The following is a 20351-nucleotide window of genomic DNA, read 5'->3' on the forward strand; positions in this document are numbered from 1 at the left end:
CACAATCTCAAGCTTTGTTCTTTCACTCGCTGGCTGGCCACATTATCGGAAACACCTTCTAACTCCTAACCCCTCAGCGCTGCAGCAGGGGGAGTGTTTACGCAGTGTATTGGTGTAAATCATGCGGCGGGAGTGATGCGACGCAGTTTAATGCGTGACAGGCGGTGAAAGATGCAGGAATGCGCTGGCGCTGATGCGGGAGGTGGCGGAGGGATATGATTGGTGCTGTAGATCAGAGTTTGTGTTGGAGAGATGTAGGGCCAGACAGGAAGTGTCGTTTAGTTACGGGGCTGTTTATCACATCCCTAATCCATCATCACGCCTCAGCTCTGACTGCCTCACTATCTGCTTTACCACCTCCTTATCTCACACAGCGCAGACAGAGCGATAGACCTCAGCGGGAGGAGGGATCTACGAAGTCAGAACAGTTTGGGACAAATACTGAAATACTGAACATATTTTTACTTGTTTTCATTCATTTTCATTAATAACCTCAGTAGAGCTATTGTAATCGTTAATTTTCCTCAGAAGGACTATTCCAATCATATATTTACCTTAGCAATGCTATTCTAATCTTACATTTACCTCAGCAGTCATGTTTTTATTGTACATTTACCACAGAAGTGCTATTCTACTTATATATTTACCTCAGTAGTGCAATTCCAATCATATATTTACCTCTTCAGAACTATTGTAATCATCTATTTACCTCAGAAGTGCTTTTGTTTGAGCTTTGAGACTGATCTTCAGACCCTCCCCCATTAGCCCAATGCTAACAGCGAGATGATTAGCACACAGTGCAACAGGAGAGAATAAGACCCCTTATGCTGGGCAGTGTGGGGGACGGGGGGGATCTGAGGGTGTCGGTCTGTCTGAGTGTGAATACCCCCCCGGGGGAAAGGACGGCCCAGCCCAGTGTCCTCGTCTCTGCGGTGTGATGGACGTCATGCTAAAACACAAAGCAGGACTGACCTGCAGCACCATCCTGATAACCATCTTAGAGATTAGGGGAGGAGTTATGGTATGAATGAGGTGTTTGTGCATTTAGCAGATTATCTACACCAGCTCACAGATGCAGCCTTGTGCTGATCCACATCACCCTAGGAGTCATGAGGGGAAAGAGAGAGCGCCATCTACTGTACTGTACCCACCCAGAGAGAAACAGCAAGAACAACCATGCTCTCTCGGGGTTCCGGCAGCTGATGATGGCAAGCTGCATAACCGGGATTCGAACCAGCAATCTCTTGATTTTGGTGGCAGTGCTTTACACCGCTAGGCCATTTGGCACCCCTCTTATCACTAATTTACCTCAACTGTGATTTTCTAATCATATATGCATGGCATTAGTGCTATTTTAATTATAAGTATATCTCAGTAGTGCTGTTCTAAATCATGAATATACCTCAGCAGTTCTGTGCTATATATCTAGAGATGGACCAAATACTTAGTATTAATATATACCTAAAAGTTTGAATTTTTGCACCTAGAGTAAAGCAGCATAAAGTAATCCAAAAGCAGTGTGTAAGACTGGTGGAGGAGAACATGATGCCAAGATGCATGAAGAAAACTGTGATTAAAAACCAATCAGGGTTATTCCACCAAATATTGATTATTTCTGAACTCTTAAAACTTTATGAATATGAACTTGTTTTCTTTGCATTATTTGAGGTCTGAAAGCTCTGCTTCTTTTTTGTTATTTCAGTCATTTTCTGTAAATAAATGCTCTAAATGATCAATATTTATATTTGGAAATTGGGAGAAATGTTGTCCATATATATACATATATATGAAGCATTTGAAACATGAAGAGTCTGGATGTTTAAGGGTCTTCTGGGAAGGTTTTATTCTAAGTGTTTAAACACTTGTTTGGTGGATTTGATGGTATTCAGCCACGGGAGGATTGGTGAGGTCAAGTGCTGCTGTTGGGGGATTAGCTTTGGATCACGAACACAAATCCAGCTGATTGTGAAGATCTCTATCACTCCAGAGAACAGAGCTCCGCCCCTCCTCCAGCCTCCACCAATGACCTTATCTCAGACTGCTGACCTTCTGCAGATGAACCCATTAGATTCACAATGATGAACCCACGGGGGGAGGGGCTTTTCATTAATTACGGCCTCCTGGTGGGGATATTCTTCATCATCACCATCCACTTTCATAGCTCCGCCCACCTTATAGATTCAGGATGTAAGTCTGAAATTACAGACTTGAGCCCATCTGTTGCACCAATGAGTTCATCTAATGAATAACCATATATCAATCACCCCTCTCTACTTCTGGGAGTAATCAGATATTGACTTATGTAAACGACTTTTATCATTTTATCAAAAAGTCCTCAACCTCAGCAAGCTCAGCGATGCTACTTTAATAATGAATTAACCTCAGCTGTTTACCCCAGAAGTGCAATTCTAATCATACAATTACCTCAGCTGTGCGATTCTACTCATAAATTTATCTCAGAAGTGCTATTATATTCATTACTTTACCCCAGCAGTGCTATTCTAAACATACACTTACCTCAGCTGTGCTATTGTATGATACATTTACCTTAGCAGTGCTATCGCAATCATACATTTTCCTCAGAAGGGCTATTCTAATCGTACATTTACCTCAGCAGTGCTGTTTTACTTATAATATTGCCTCAGTCATGATATTTTAGCCACACATTTACCTTAGTATTTTTATTCTAATGAGCAGGGTACCTCAGTAGTGCTGTTTTAATCATATATTTACCTCAGAAGTGCTATTATAATCATTAATTTACCTCAGCTGTTCTGTTCTAATCATATATTTATCTCAGAAGTGCTATTATAATCATTAATGTACCTCAGCTGTTCTGTTCTAATCATATATTTATCTCAGAAGTGCTATCATAATCATTAATTTACCTCAGCTGTTCTGTTCTAATCATAGATTTATTTCATAAGTGCTATTATAATCATTCATTTTACCTCAGAGATGCTATTGTAATCAAACATTTACCCCAGCATTGCTATTCTAATCATATATTTACCTCAAAAGTGCTATTGTATGACACATTCACCTCAGCAGTTTTGCTGTAGATGTTTTACTGTAGATGTTTTACTGTAGATGTTTCGCTGTAGATGTTTCACTGTAGATGTTTTACTGTAGATGTTTCGCTGTAGATGTTTCGCTGTAGATGTTTTACTGTAGATGTTTTACTGTAGATGTTTTACTGTAGATGTTTCGCTGTAGATGTTTTACTGTAGATGTTTTAGTGTAGATGTTTCGCTGTAGATGTTTTACTGTAGATGTTTCGCTGTAGATGTTTTACTGTAGATGTTTTACTGTAGATGTTTTGCTGTAGATGTTTTACTGTAGATGTTTCGCTGTAGATGTTTTGCTGTAGATGTTTTACTGTAGATGTTTTGCTGTAGATGTTTTACTGTAGATGTTTTACTGTAGATGTTTTACTGTAGATGTTTCGCTGTAGATGTTTCACTGTAGATGTTTTGCTGTAGATGTTTTGCTGTAGATGTTTTGCTGTAGATGTTTTACTGTAGATGTTTCGCTGTAGATGTTTTGCTGTAGATGTTTTACTGTAGATGTTTTGCTGTAGATGTTTTACTGTAGATGTTTTACTGTAGATGTTTTGCTGTAGATGTTTTGCTGTAGATGTTTTACTGTAGATGTTTCGCTGTAGATGTTTTACTGTAGATGTTTTGCTGTAGATGTTTTGCTGTAGATGTTTTGCTGTAGATGTTTTGCTGTAGATGTTTTACTGTAGATGTTTCGCTGTAGATGTTTTACTGTAGATGTTTTACTGTAGATGTTTTACTGTAGATGTTTTGCTGTAGATGTTTTACTGTAGATGTTTTACTGTAGATGTTTCGCTGTAGATGTTTTACTGTAGATGTTTTACTGTAGATGTTTTGCTGTAGATGTTTTACTGTAGATGTTTCGCTGTAGATGTTTTACTGTAGATGTGAGCAGAGCGAGTGTGATTGATTGAACTCACCGCACATGAAAGAAGAATGAAGCTGGAAATCTGATCCTCCTCAGATCTTCTCCAGCGGTCTGAGATCAGAGATCATTAAATCTCAGATCTCCAGCAGTCTGATCTCATCCACAGCCTCTCTGCTGATACTGAAAACCAGATATAATCTCTTTACTGTAACTTCAGAGTTATCTGGGTATTACTTACCCTGAATTACTTACAGTCCTTGTCTTCGTGGGCCAATCAGAACTAAAGATTTAGCTTTTTTTATAATTTTACTTCTATTTCTTTACCATTTTCTCCCCAATTTACTCGGCCAATAACCCAACCCACTTATTAAGGCTCCCTCTATCACTAGTGACGCCTCCTCCGACACATGTGAAGTCAGACTCCGCCTCTTTCAGAACCTCTTTAGCCGAGTAGCATCACAGTGCTAACGCTCGGAGGAAAGCAGCGCAGCGACTCTGTGGTTCTGATACATCAGCTCACAGACGCAGCCTTGTGCTCATCCACATCACCCTAGGAGTGATGAGGGGAAAGAGAGAGCGCCATTTACTGTACTGTACCCACCCAGAGAGAGAAACAGCAAGACCAACTGTGCTCTCTCGGGGCTCCGGCAGCTGATGATGGCAAGCATGTTTTTTTGGATACAATCCGGGTTAGCACCCCTTTGAACATCCCTTTCAGACAGCTTCCTCTTACAGCGTCCACAGTTAATCCTGTTGGATGTGGTCGGCCCTTCTTGGTGGTATGCTGACATTACCCTGGATACCGTCGGCTCTTGATGCATCACAAAGACTAATATTTATGATAGTCTGCTCTGTTCTGGTCTGATTTGGTTCTGGTTTGTGATTGGATGGTTGTCCCTCTGGCTGAATCTACACTGTGTTTGTTGGGGAGATGCAGCGTCTGGAAATTTAGGTTGTTCTGAATAGCAGTTGGTTCTGAAGGAGGAGGTTCACAATGTTCTTACCCAGTTCACTATAAGAGGCTGTTTGTCCCTGTGTGTCTAGTGGGACTTGTGCTACCTGGCTTATGTTCCTCTCGCTCTCGTGCTCTCTCTCTCTCTCTCTCTCTCTCTGTCTCTCTCTCTCAGTAAACAGTCTTATCAGTGAGTGGTAGTGTGGGCGATCAGTGAAGAGTCCTCTCTCTCCTCCAGTGAAAGATATCTGCAGTGATAAGCCGGGAGACGAGCTGGACACTTACGGGTTGTGGGGACGCTTTGTGTGGGTTTCGCGTGTCCTCAAGAAGTCTTAGGTCATGCTAACGACTCTCCAGTCCTCCAGGCTCGTCTCAGATCTACAGAAAGTCCGTCTGAGAGACGTCTTTAGCTTGTTTTGAGCCGGATTACTTCGAATTCTTCTGAAAGACACTGTAATTTAAGAGATTTTATTGATTAAATCAGCAATAGTACCAGTAGCAGTATGCAGTTTTCATATACCGCCACACCAGTAGAGGCGCTGCTGTGTACAGGAGCACTGTGTAGAACAGCACCGCCAAAGAAGCAGATACAGCTCGTTAACTAACACAGTTAGCATAACAAGCTAGCACACTGGAGAGATGGAAGCTCAGTGATGGTCTGTCTAGAGAGAAATGAGAACAGCTCTTTATCTGAGGAGCTCCTGCTGCTGTTCCTAAGTAAAGAGATGACTGGAATTGCACGATCGATGCAAAGCTCTGAGAAAAGTCACTTTTATCCCCCAAACGAGTCCAAAATCAGTCCATAATAATAATTTAAGTTCCAGTTTCAGACTAGTACCTTAACAAAATCCTCATAAAGACAATATATCTAGAGTTGTACTCCTGTTTTTGACATGTCCTGTGGTATAACATGGACATAAACCATCAAACAGGTGTTGATTAAGTAACACTGGCTTTTTTTAGAGCCTAAATTGTGTTTTTTTTTTTTTACTATAGGACCCCCTAGTGGTAAAACCAACACTAACCATGTTGACCAAGTCAGGTTTCTGACAACAGCTCAAGAGATACGATGGCCCTCCTTGTTCCCTATCACCTGGCAAAATGCTCCTGATTGTGGGAATCTGTTTGCTATATCAGTCATTTTTCCAATAGACAGTTAGTGTTCTCCTCTGAGCGTGTTGAATCCTTGAATCCTGGAACCATAATTCCTTGTGTTGAGATCTGTACAGCAGCTGTTTGTATATATTTTATTTGTGTTATCTTTCATACTCTCAGTGAGGTGTTATCATGTGACAGTGGCGAAAACGAAACCAGCTAATGGTTGGGAAGCTACATTAATAGAGAAATCAGTGCTCTGTGTCTCATGTCTTTCTCTCTCTCTTTCTCTCTTTCTCTCTCAGAAACGATGATGGATACTCGGACGGCGACGGCTGAGCTGGGGTGGACGGCGTACCCTGCATCAGGGGTGAGTTCTCCGAGTGTTTCTGTATTTGTACGTTTAGACTTTTTGGGTTTTTGACTGAATAAAACCCTAAAGAAGAAAGATTATCGGTAAAGTGTATTTCTATATTGACGTTTTAAAGAGATATTTTAGTGTTTTGTTATGCAAAATATCTTTAAAAAAAGCATTCTCTTAAAGAGAGGATTATAATGTTAAGGGGAAGTCACTTCAGAAATCTGACAGCATTTTCACACCTTTAGCTGGTATATTCTGGTCTGAATAAGAATCTGTAAACTTTTCAATAGTTTGAGTTTTGATTTGGCTTGTCTTGACTTGGTTTGGTTTAGTTTAGTTTAGTTTGGTTTGGGTTTGGTTTGGTTTGGTTTAGGTTGGTTTGGGTTTGGTTTGGTTTGGCTTGACTAGTCTTGACCTGTTTTTGGTTATGCTTTACCCATTTTTATGTTTATTTTGTTTTAGCTAAACTCATTTTTGGTTTGGGTTTCATTAGGCTTTAACAATTTTTTGTTTGGTTTGGCTTGACAAGACTTGACTTGTTTTTGGTTTCTGTTTGGTGTAGGCTTGACTTGTTTATTTTAATTTGTTTAGGCTTTATTTGTTTTTGGTTTGGTTTAGTTTGGTTTTATTTTGGTTTTGGTTAGGCTTGACTTGCCTTTGGTTTGGGTTTTGTCTGGTTTGAGTTGGCTTTGATTTGGGTTGGATTCGGTTTGGTTTGACCTTTTTTTTTGTTTGATTTGGATTTAGTTTTGGAGTGATCTGAATTAATGTATGTTTTTGTACAGTTTAACATGGAGCAGCAGCAGAGATAATGATTATATGATTATAAATGAGTTTATAGCTGTAGTTTGGTCTTTATTCATGTGTGATCACTGTATTCACTTCTACCAAAGAGAACTGCACTGAAAGAAAATGAACCTGAATCTGATTTACCTGGATAAAAGGTGCAGTAGGGAAAACAGACTGATAGACTGATATCGTAGCACTTCACTCTCTCAACCAGCGAAACGCAGCCGTTCTGTGATTCAGACCAAAGCAGGATTTATACTTAATAAGACTAAAAAAAAGAAAAAAGAAAGAAAGAAGAAAAGTTCATTCTCACAGCCGCAGCTTTTTATTTATTTACGCTGCTCGAAATCTTGTTTATTTTCCAGCTTTTGTGAAAAAAAAAGAGCCCACCAAGAAGCCAAATCCTACCCTATTACCACTCACAATGCTGCATTCGCGCGAGAGAGTCTGAGTGAGAGAGAGAGCGCGAGAGAGCAGGCAGGAGAGAATGAGTCATTAAATGGTTTCAGATTAGCTTTAAATCACACAGTAAAATGATTACGCTCTCCAGGTGTTGTTATTGCGTCTGGATTCAAACGGAGCCGAATTAGCATTAGCATTCGCGAGAGTCCGTTTCTCTCTCTCTCTCTCTCTTCCTCTCATCAGAAAGTCACAGAGTGAATCTCGCTGTCTGTTTCATCATCGCAGCCATTATTCTCCATCCAGGCTGCACTCACAGTGACTTAATGACATAATGAAGGCACTTACGCTGCACAGAGAGAGAGAGAGTACGCGAGAGAGAGAGAGAGAGAGAGAGAGAGAGAGAGAGAGAACACACATTTAGAGAAATCATGGCGGAGGGGTACAGAGAGATTAGCATTTAGATCCAATACGAGAGCGTCGGGACACGGCAAGGTGACATACACTCTTTACCTCCCTCTCTCACTCTTTCCATCTCTCGCTTTTTCACTCTTTAAGAACACTCTCATATTCTCTCTTTCTTCTTACATGCAATTAATGCATGAAACAAAGCCTCCCATTGGATAAGTAATTACTGCATGGGTAACACGTTATCTAACCCTAACTGATGCAGGGAGTAGCTTCTCATGTGTAAAGACACTGTGGTCCTGTGGTCGTGGAAAAGATCAAAAGAATAGAAGTGTCAAACTATTGTCATGTATCAATCTAAGGTCAAACTACTAACTACAGCGTTGTTTGATACCTGCTCCCATCAGCCTGTAAAAATCCCTATATTATACTCAGCAACCGGGGTTTTGGTACAATGGTCTCTCTAATCCCTCTATTATATTCAGCATCCAGGGTGTTGTCACAATAGTCTTGGGACAATCCCTATACTATACTCAGCAACCACATTTTTGGCACAATGGTCTTGGAACAACCGCTATGTTATACTCAGCAACCGTGGTGTTGCCACGATAGTCTTGAGACAATCCCTATATTATACTCAACAACCAGAGTTTTGGCACAATAGTTTGGAACAATCCTTATATTACACTCAGCAGTCGTGGTGTTGCCACGATAGTCTTGAGACAAGCCCTATATTAGATTCAGCAACCGGGGTTTTGGTACAATGGTCTCAGGACAATCCCTATATTATACTCAGCAACCGGGGTGTTGCCACGATGGTCTTAATACAATCCCTATATTAGATTCAGCAACCGGGGTTTTGGTACAATGGTCTCAGGACAATCCCTATATTATACTCAGCAACCGGGGTGTTGCCACGATGGTCTTAATACAATCCCTATATTAGATTCAACAACCGGGGTTTTGGTACAATGGTCTCAGGACAATCCCTATATTATACTCAGCAACCGGGGTGTTGCCACGATGGTCTTAATACAATCCCTATATTAGATTCAGCAACCGGGGTTTTGGTACAATGGTCTCAGGACAATCCCTATATTATACTCAGCAACCGGGGTGTTGCCACGATGGTCTTAATACAATCCCTATATTAGATTCAGCAACCGGAGGTTTGGTACAATGGTCTCGGAAAATTCTCATATTATACTCAACAACCAGAGTTATGGCACAATAGTCTTGGAACAATCCCTATATTATACTCGTCATTCAAAGTTTTGGTACAATAGTCTTGGGAAATTCCCCATATTATACTCAGCAACCAGAGTTTTGGCACAATAGTCTTGGCACAATCTCTATATTATCATCAGCAACCGTGGGGTTGCCACGATAGTCTTGAGACAATCCCTATATTATATTCAGCAAGACCAGCTTTTGCCGATTGCAGTATTATTCTTGGCAACCAGGGTATTGGCACAAGCAACTCTGGCCGATTGTCATATTATACTCGACACCCGGAGTGTTGGCACAAGTGGCTTGGGTTGATTGTTATATTATACTTGGCAACTGGAGTGTTGGAACATACGTCTTAGGCTGATTCCCATATTATACTCTCCATCCAGAGTGTTGGCGTAAACGGCTTGGGCCGATTGTTATATTATACTCAACACTGGCATAAGCGACCTGGGTTGATTGCCATATTATACTTGGCAACCAGGGTGTTGGCATAAGTGGCTTGGGCCGATTGTTATATTATACTCAGCATCCAGAGTGTTGGCATGAACGGCTTGGGCCAATCCTTATATTATACTCAGCAACCGGAGTTTTGGCACAATGGTCTTTGGACAATCCCTATATTATCCTCAGCAACCAGGCTGTTGGAACACACAGCTTGTGCCGATTTCTGTATTATTCACAGCAACCGGGGCATTGGCACAAGCAATTTACAAGCTACTGATTGTTATATTATACTCAGCAGCTGTTGGCATAAGAGGCTTGGGCCGATTGTTATTTTCTACTCATCAATTGGAGTTTTGGCACAACGTTCTTGGGAAAATTCCTATATTGTACTAAGCATCCGGGGTGTTGGCACAATGGTCTCAGGACTATAGTTATATTATACTCAGGAACCAGGTTGTTGGTACAACGGTTGTTGGGATTCACTCACCAGGTTGTTGGCAAAAGTGCCATGGGCCGATTGGCATATTATACTCAGCAACTGGCAACCTTGACACGTGGTTCATGCTGATTTTTGTATTGTTGGAACATACAGCTCAGGCTGATTCCGCTATAAAAATATAAAACTTGGCAAACAGAATGTTGGCATGTGCATTGCATACTTCAGGGTGTTTTTTTATACTCGAACCTGGATATGAAATAATAATCAGTTCTAGAATCGAGTTTAGATCCAAATCCAGGTGATGTAACTCAGGCTCGGAATGTGTTATTGGGTCTGGAAATGGTCCATCCAGCATGGAATGATATATTCAGATATTTACATGAATGCCCTTATTCTGAGCACCAGGGGAGTGTGTGTACAGAGCGTGTACAGAGTGTGTGTGTGTGTTGTAATATATAGGCGTCCGCGGCGGTGCCCGCTCTGCTGTGACTAACGCAGCGTCTCCGCGGCACCATTAGCGTACCGCAGCAGCAAGACGCTGGCTCTGGGAAGCTGTTGGGGGGGTTGAGGGGGTGGCTGAGGGGGTGGTTAAAGGGAGGAATGCAGTTGTTAGGTACAGTATTTCGCTCTGTTTGCGCTCGTCTCTGATTGGCCGTGGCCGTTGTGTCACGCGAGGGACTGTTAGCGCTCGTAGCTTGTCACTTTGCCTCAGCCTCTCCTGGCGGCGACCCACAATGCAACAGGAGCGGCCTGTTGGATATTTACTACGATGAAATGCCAGAGTGTTGAAACAAACTCCCCCAGAGGAGTGTGTGTTCATCCACGCGAGAGCGTGTGTGCTCTCTCAACCTCTTATCAAGTGCTCTCCATATAACTTTCTGGAGATAATCTGAACCTTCATACAGTATGTGAATGTAGTGGGTTTTTATTAGCTTCTTCTTTTACGTTTTATGTTTTATATTGTCATTCTTATCATTAGTTTTTTATTCATTTCATCATTTCTTATCATTCTTAACATTTTACTTTACTTTCACTATTATCTTTATATATATTTTATATTTTATAATTTTTTAAAACTTTTTATGTGTCAATTTTTTATGGTATTTTAGAATTTTCTCTTTTAGATATTTATATATATATAAATATAAACGCAATCAAAACAGAAATACAGGTGTTGGAGAATGAAAGTGAAACACCTGGTTTTAGAGCACAATAATTGACTGTGGTGACGGACAGTTCTGGTGTAAACAGGAGAGTTGAGGTGCACATTGAATTCTGCGTGATTTGATCAGCCGTGGTTTCATGTTTTTTATTGGATACAATCCGGGTTAGCACCCGAACATCCCTTTCAGACAGCTTCCTCTTACAGCGTCCACAGTTAATCCTGTTGGATGTGGTTGGTCCTGCTTGGTGGTATGCTGGCTGACGTTACCCTGGATACCGTGGCTCTTGATGCATCACAAAGACTTGCTGTCTTGGTCACAGATGCTCCAGCAAGACGTGCACCAACAATTTGTCCTCTTTTGAACTCTGGTATGTCTCCCATAATGTTATAGTGTGCATTGCAATATTTAGAGCAGAATTGTGCTCTTACCCTGATAATTGAACCTTCACACTCTGCTCTTACTGGTGCAATGTGCAATTAATGAAGATTGAACACCAGGCTGCTCCAATTTAGCCATAAAATCAGATTGGTATCACTGATTGGTTTGTGATCGGATAGGAAATTGTTGGTATCGACCATCGTTACTGAATAAGTATAAATAGAATCTGTTCAGAGAATTTGACCAATGAACAGAGCAGAGCTTGTTGTTATGGACGTCCTGGTCTAGACGTTCTTTGGAGAACTTTAGTCGTGCACTGATGGTTATTATTTTCTCCAGTGGAGAGACGAAACAACTGCTGGTCTGCTCTTTCAAAAGGTCAGCAGCAATCTCTCTCTCTCTCTCTCTCTCTCTTTTTCTTTCTCTCTCTCTTTCTCTTTTAAGTCTATTTTCACTCCTTCCTCCTGCCTGGTTTAAACAGCAGCAGATCTTCTGAATATATCTACACGGATGGGCGTGGTGTTCTGGAAATGAGGTGTGTTCAGGTACATTTCTGGAGTTTTATCTTGTTTATCTTGGTAACAGAAAACACAGGAGCTCCACTGACTGAATACAACCTAGACAGACGCCAACAGTCAGACGTTCATCGCTATCTCGGTAACACATGAACACACAGTGCACAAACCCAACTTTTACGTCAACAATAAACAGAATAGTAAATAAAATAACATTGCTGTTCCCGTAAATGAGCTGCTGGAGCTCCTTCACAGCGTCAACCAGCAGCTCAGTTTCCTCTGCTGAGAAGAGTTTGTTGGACACGTCCAGGTAGCTGCACCGTTACAATAGCAATCCGCCAAAGAGAATGATGAGCTCTTAAAGAGACAGAGTCTGATTGATTTATTATTTCACAATACGCCCAAAATTAACCACACATGAATTATTTAATTAAGAGAACTAGTACATCATTTTGCTTTGTGTTTCGAGCTGAGCATTAAATCTCACAATCTGTCTCTCGCACACTCGCGCGCACACACACACACACACACTCGCGCACATGTTCGGCGAGCTGAAGCGATGAATTAAATATGCGGCGCTGCTGGAGAGGCAGCTGACCTCTGACCTGTGGGTGAGGGGTGGGGCAAACAGCCATGAAAAGGAGAATTACCCAGACAGAGCGAGCTGTGTTCAGGGAGCTGCCAATCAGACGCAAGAACCGCACGAGCATGTGTGTGTGTGTGTGTGTGTGTGTGTGTGTAGCTTTAAAGAAAAGGCTGAGCAGAGTTTGAACAACATGTCGACAATATTAATCCGGTTTATTCTTCAGCCCGATCTCCTCTCAACACACTTAACCTTCATCCTCTTTACTTTAAAATCAAAGAAAGAAATGATTCAAAACTAAGTTCTCCAAAAGCAGTGTGTAAGACTGGTGGAGGAGGACATGATGCCAAGATGCATGAAATTAAAAACTGTGATTAAAAACCAACCAGGTTTATTCCACCAAATATTGATTATTTCTGAACTCTTAAAATCTCTTTATGAATATGAACTTTTTGTTTCCTTTGTATTATTTGAGGTCTGAAAGTTCTGCATCTTTTTTTTTTATTTCTTCCATTTCTCCTCATTTTCTGTAAATAAATGCTCTAAATGAGAATATTTTTATTTGGAATTTGGGAGAAATGTTGCCTGTAGTTTATAGAATAAAACAACAATGTTCATTTTATTCAAACATAAAGCTATACATAGCAAAATCTCTTAATTTTTTTTTCAGCTGTATATACAGTATAAGTCAGAAAATAAGGCATTTAAAAGCTGGGACACATGTATAAACTCCGCTGAGGAGAAACTCTTACGCTGACGGGTGGATTAAACTTAAAATTGAGAAATAAAGCAACTAAACGAGTCACAGTAGAAACTTTAAAGGAGAGATTAATATTGTTTTCTACAATTAAACTCCTGCATTCAGACTGCAACTGTAAAAACAGGGGGATCAGTGAGTTTTTAGGCTTTAGTTTAGTTTAGTTAGTCGATCACATGACATCATGGCAGAGTTCAGTAGCTCCTCCATTTCCACTCGCTGTTGTTTTTTTTTTGTTTTTTTTTTACGTGGATCTCTGTGGAAACCGTGGCACTCCCAAAGTGTACAGTGATTACGGTGCGCGGCAGTGGACAAATATCTATTTTATTATTTTATTAAAGGCGAGGAGACGAAACTCGGAGATGTGCGTCCGGGCGGGACTAAAATTAGCGGAGGAGCACGGAGTTCTGAGAAAAACAGTAGATAATTCAGCCTGTAATTTTTAATCTCAGAGGACGTCTGAAAGAAAAACACGCACATGATCGTTCTGGACGGGAATAAAATCACAGAGGATAAAAACCTTTATAAAAGAAATTAAAAAAATTAACCCAGAACCCCCTTCTCAGGATCTCAAGATACCCCTCTCTGCCCGCTGTGTTCAGTGTGTGTGTGTGTGTGTGTGTGTGTGTGTAGTGTGTGTGTAGTGTGTGTGTGTGTATGGGAGATGTTGGCAGGTGTCTATAATACAAAACATGATGAGCTAATGGACGTCCAAACATCAATACCCGTCCCCACTGTCCCTGCTGCTGTCCATCACTGTCACTCAGCTGTGTGTGTGTGTGTGTGTGTGTGTGGGATTCACATTGACCATCTGCAGAATGGTTCATTATTAATGTGAGAGAACAGCTGGGTAAACAGAGAGAGAGAGAGAGACAGATAAAGAGAGAGAGAGAGAGAGATTGTTTATGTGTATGTTATAACTGATCAATTGTTATTCTTTTTTTTTTCTTCAATTAATCAATTAATTAATTAATTAATTAATGCTTTGACAATACTGTAATTAACTATGGTCATGCCAATAAAGCTTCTTTAAATTGAATTGAATTGAATCGAATTGAGAGAGAGAGAGACAGATAAAAAAGAGTTTGAGATTGAGAGAGAGAGAGAGAGACAGATAAAAAAGAGTTTGAGATTGAGAGAGAGAGATTGAGAGAGAGCGATTGAGATTGAGAGAGAGAGATTGAGAGAGATTGAGAGAGATTGAGATTTAGAGAGATTGAGATTGAAAGGAGATTGAGATTGAGAGAGAGAGATTGAGAGAGATTGAGAGAGAGAGAGATTGAAAGGAGAGATTGAGATTGAGAGAGATTGAGAGAGAGAGAGATTGAGATTGAAAGGAGAGATTGAGATTGAGAGAGAGAGATTGAGAGAGATTGAGAGAGAGAGAGAGAGAGAGAGAGAGATTGAGATTGAGAGAGAGAGATTGAGAGAGATTGAGAGAGAGAGATTGAAAGGAGAGATTGAGATTTAGAGAGATTGAGATTGAAAAGAGAGATTGAGAGAGAGAGATTGAGAGAGAGAGATTGAAAGGAGAGATTGAGAGAGAGATTGAGAGAGATTGAGATTTAGAGAGATTGAGAGAGAGAGATTGAGATTGAGAGAGAGAGATTGAGAGAGATTGAGATTTAGAGAGATTGAGATTGAAAGGAGAGATTGAGAGAGAGAGATTGAAAGGAGAGATTGAGAGAGATTCAGAATGAGAGAGATTAATTACATTATTGCCGGAGTGATTATCATAAACACACACTATTGGCTGTTTTCCAGAGCCGGGTCCAGCACTTACTCAGCACGTCCAATCAGCATTCACCATAAAAAAGATAAATTTACTTTAAAACATAGTTTTTTTTTTTAGAATATATTAGTTCCGTTCAGGTGCTGATCTCCCCTCCGGCTCAGGTGTTCCTCTAATAGAATGATGATCCCTGGAGAGATTCTGATCACATGACCCGGTGCCAGGCGTAGATTACCCAGCAGGCATCATGTGGGGTAACATGGGGGTGATGCGGGCACTAGGTGGGATCCAGGTGGGCATGGAGGACTGTAAACCCGAATAAATTAAGTACTAAGTACTCAAATTAATTGAGGTAGTTTATCGCCTCTGATGAGTTAAGGTTTCAAAACAAACGTTCCTAAATTGTTACACTAACACTGGAAAGAGTTAAAAAAAAATATATATATATAAATGAGAAGAAGACTTTTTATTATTTAATAATTATTCAGGACGGGTTAGCGTGTCATTTTCCATTGTGTTTCTTAGTGCATTACCAACACTTTATCTCACTTTACTGTACAAAGGATGGTAACTTGCTCTTATAGCCTACAACATATTGACTGGACAAACAACTATTAAACAAAATATAACACAATACCCAATGGAAGGAAGCCCTGGTGGGCAAGATTTAAGATTTTACACTGATGGTAAGTTAGGATCTGGGGGACACACCCATTATGCAAATAACGTGTTTAACTGGGCGGAGTTTAATGAAATCTCTGTGGAGTTGTAGTAGAGAGTATTCTCTGCACAGTAGAGACAGTTACTCCAACAAAAACAAATAAATAAACTCTTTATAATACCCTTTATTTCAGAAGAAACAGTTAATTAATGAATTAATGAATACATTAACGAATGAGCATGTGTCCCAATACTTTTGTCTGTTGAGTGTAGCTCTCTCGCATCTCTGCGTTCTGATTGGCTGCTGTTCCACAGTGTGATTGTGAATGCAGCTCTCGCGTCCTCATTTAAACCCATTTCACGCTAAGAGTCTCGCAGTTATTGAGTCTGCAGTAATGCAGTAATAGCTGAGCAGATTGGACCGGACTCAGCGTCCGGTTCCGCCGGTTCTGCCGGTTCTGCTCCTGATAGCAGATTTTTTTAATCCCGACCTGAATGTAGCTTTTCACTGCGTAACTTTTGGGGAAATTACCTCGTTCTGAACATTTTTCTGGACCTGTATTACATTTCTAAACAGTAAACAAACACACACACATTTATATATTTTACTTCAGCAGAACTTCGGAAAAGTGACGGTTTAACTTTGGAAAACACGTTATTATGCCACAAAAAATGTCCATTTACCCATACTTTGTGTATATATATATATATATATAGTTTATATATATATATATATATGTATTTAAAAATATATTAATTCTCTTTTTACACAAGTTATAACAGGTCTATGGGCTCTACAAAACATGCTCGTGAAGTTCTTTGAACAAAATCACTCCTGAATAAGACCCATTTAAGGGCTCTGTCGCTTTTATGCAAATAAGCTATCGCTAAGGGGTTCACCACACGTTAGCATTAGCTTGTGCTAAACGGCAACACATTAAAACTCATCATTTGAAAGTTCCTGCACCTCCCTCATCTGCTGACTCGCCATGAACAGTAGGTACGGTTTACGGATTACAGATCCCCCCCTCAGAAGAAGTCTGCTGGATAGTCCTGCTGTGTACTGTCTGCAGCTACTTTTATATATATATATATATATATATGTGTGTGTGTGTGTGTGTGTACAAGTTAACAGATAGTGACATGCCATCAGAGTTAATAGTTCCATTACAGAAACTCCACTCTTTCTACTGAAAACATCTTCTAAGTGTAGACCATTTTCTGTTGTGGCAGGTGTGTGTGTGTGTGTGTGTGTGTAGATAGTGTGTGTGTGTGTAGTGTGTGTTTGGGTAAGGATGTGTGGGTTAACACAGAGTGACATGTTAGCAGAAAGTGGCACTTCCCTTTACTTACAGTAGTCCCACTTGAGACGAGTGTGTGTGTGTGTGTGTGTGTGTGTATAGTGTTAAGTGTGTGTGTGTTTGTGCGTGTGTGAGTGACCCTCACACTCTTTGGGCAGAAAACCTCTTAAGTGCCGCCCAGCAAAGTGCAGGACTGTCAGTTCCGTGTCCTTGTTTTTGTAGCTTGTATTTATTGGAGAAGCAGCAGCTATAAATTAGGATTGGGTGGTGGTGGGTAACTAAGTTAAATAAGCTAAATAAACAAAACTGTAATAAAAAACATACTTTATGGAAAATTTAAACGAGGGAATAAAGCGCTTTTGTTCATCTACAATAAGCGTAGATTCACAAATTTCTCCAGCACTAAGGCTGGAGCATTAGCGTTAGCGGCTAATCTGAGGACTACACCGAGGAAACCTGAGTGTTCCAGTAGACCAGTAGGGTGATATTAGCTAGCGGTTTTCTTCCATGTAGCTTGTTTTAACATGGTTAACATGCAGACTACAGTCCGATATAGTCCGAAAAAAAGCGATATATAGTCCAAAAAAGTTCGCGCTTAGTGCTGTTAGCGGCTAATGCTAATACTGCTGATCCAGCAGTGCTAGCTGGGGTTAGCAGCAGGCTACACTCCACAAAAATCACATCTGAATGGGAAAATATCAGTTAGCAGCAAATGCTTATTGCTGCTCCAGCCTTAGTGCTGGAGAAACTTTACTTTCGCTCCCTAATTTTTTAGATGACATCTCTTTCTTATTTCTACTACCAGGGTCTGTTTTTACTCATGCACAGACTGAAACATCCCATAATACTCCGCTTAAAAGTTTGCATGCACTGATTAAAAAAAAATAAAAAAAAATCCAGCTCTCTTTTTTATCAGATTTACCTATTAGATTTATGCACCTTACTCTGATCTTATCAATCTATAATCTATAGTATAATGTTTATATTAAATATATTATATATATATTTCGCACTTTAAAATCATTTATGTTTCCCATAAATCAACAGTGCTCCTTTTATGTATGAAGTCTCCCAGTCAAGCATTAAGTACAGTGTAATAAAGGGTAAGCTTTTTAGTGAAGTTTCTCCAGCACTAAGGGTGGAGCAGTATTAGCATTAGCATTAGCTGCTAACTGCAGCACTAGATCTTTCGCTCTTTCTCCGTTCAGAGGTAAGTATATATCAGACTGTAGTCTGTGTTGTTTTACTGTGTTGAAACAAGATACGTGGAATAAACCGCTAGCTGATAGCGCCCTGGTTTACCTAAACACTCAGCGTTCCTCAGTGTAGCGCTAATGGGTGGCATTTACTAGCGCTAAGTGCTGCTGCTAACCATGGTTAGCTCTGTTGCTAATTGTGCTAACAAACTGGAAATCTAAGCTTTACTCAGAAAGCTGTGTAGATTAACATCCAGCACTCAATTAACTTTAAAATATATATTTTTGAATATATATATTTAATATGGCGAGACCTGCTGAATTAGAAGGAAAACATGGCGACACCCCTGTTCCTTACTAGTGTCGCTTTAAATGTGACTTATGTATGAAAATAGACCAGAGAATAAACGTTTATTAATGGTGCGCCTTATAATTCATAAAATATGGTACTGGAATAATGTCAGTGTGCGATTCCTCCAGGCCAGGGCTCTCTGCTCTTTACCAGTTCACTTTAGCCATGATGCTAAGCTAACAGTGCTCTACAGGTCAGTAATTAGCATGTGAGATGCACAGCTAACATAGATAACATATGATGACAAATAAAATGGATTTGTATAAGGGAAATATTCTGGAATGACAAAGATTATTAGTGTTTTTCATCTAAACTTGAATATATAGGATCCTATCGTATACCCTACACTAGGTGCGTTGTGATGCTCATTGCTATCTTACACCATGTTAACATTCTATTTTCACGCCTTGCTCCCACACTGTTAAAATTATGAGTTTAGGTAAATTTCTGGTGTGTTTCTGTTTTGGTGGTGGAAAACAGGTGCGCCACTGGCTGTTTAAAACCCGGACAACAGCGAACAGTCAGAAGCCCAATCCTGCTCATTACACACACTTATCCAGATTTTACATCAAGAATAAACAGAATAAAAAAAGAATAAAGAATAAAATATAATTACTGCTCCCTTAAATGAGCTGCTGGTGTATATTCATAGCATTTCCTCAAGGCGCTGCGCTGTTAAGATACGAAAACACCAAAGTCAGAGCTCACCTGCTTCTTTAAGGGATTGATGAGCAACTGGCACACTGATTGGTTTATATTTTTAAATGTTACGCACAAAATTAACCACACCCATGATTAATTAAGAGAATTAGTACATGACTTTTGTGCGTTTCAAACTGCTCAAGGTGTACTTTTCCCGTCATTACGATAGCAAAGACACACTGACACGCCCTAAATCCAGCTGTGCAATGTGCACATAATGTTTATTCACCCCAATAAATTAGCATTTCACGTTACTTCACTTCACTATATGCAGTGTTGAATTTATATGCCTTATTTTATTATTATTATTATTATTATTATTATTATTATTATTATTAAATATCTTCCACCTTTCTCATTGGCTCCTCACACCATGTATTTGCATGCTAGGTGTGTAGGACTGCCCCTATAAACTATAAACACTCTGATTTCTCTGAATCAGCTGAAAGAGTTGAAGAGAGTCAGGAATCATTTACTTCTATGAGGCGTTTAGAATGCTCCTCCCTTATTATGACGTCACAATAAACCAGAAAACCTGCATAGAACCACCCTGGCTCCACCCCCTCACCCATCAACCCCTACCAGAGCCCCGACTACTAGATCAGTTGAAGAAAAGTTTCAGTCCGTTTCAGTCTGCTGGTTGAGAACCTCAACAGTACACAGCAGAATTAGCCTTTAGACTTCTTCTGAAGGAGGGATCTGTATCTACTGTTCATGGTGAGTCGGCATATGTAGAGGGAGATGTAAGAACTTTCTATCGCAGTCAAGCCTGAACTAGCTTGTTTGTGTTTTTTCCGTTTGGCACAAGCTAACGCTAACGTGTGGTAAACACGCGGCGTAAACAATGGGGCGTGGCCAGCAACAGCTTATTTGCATAAAAGTGACAGAGCCCTTATGGAATAGTGGTCTTATGTTTTGTATAGTTCATAGACCTGTTGTGTGGCTTGTGTGTGGAAATAAAA

At 40.2% G+C, this 20351-nt stretch overlaps 1 protein-coding gene across 2 annotated transcripts in view; it reads left to right on the forward strand.

Annotated features, from left to right (window-relative positions):
- Window positions 1-20351, forward strand: part of LOC103025121 (ephrin type-B receptor 1) — a 328663-nt gene that overhangs the window by 97913 nt on the left and 210399 nt on the right. For both annotated transcript variants that reach the window (XM_022664950.2, XM_049477190.1), the window contains exon 2: window positions 6280-6344. In XM_022664950.2, coding sequence (XP_022520671.2) covers window positions 6280-6344 — 65 coding nt within the window. The remainder of the gene's footprint in view (window positions 1-6279; window positions 6345-20351) is intronic.

Source organism: Astyanax mexicanus, chromosome 4, assembly GCF_023375975.1.
Source record: "Astyanax mexicanus isolate ESR-SI-001 chromosome 4, AstMex3_surface, whole genome shotgun sequence".
NCBI classification, from domain to species: Eukaryota; Metazoa; Chordata; class Actinopteri; order Characiformes; family Acestrorhamphidae; genus Astyanax; species Astyanax mexicanus.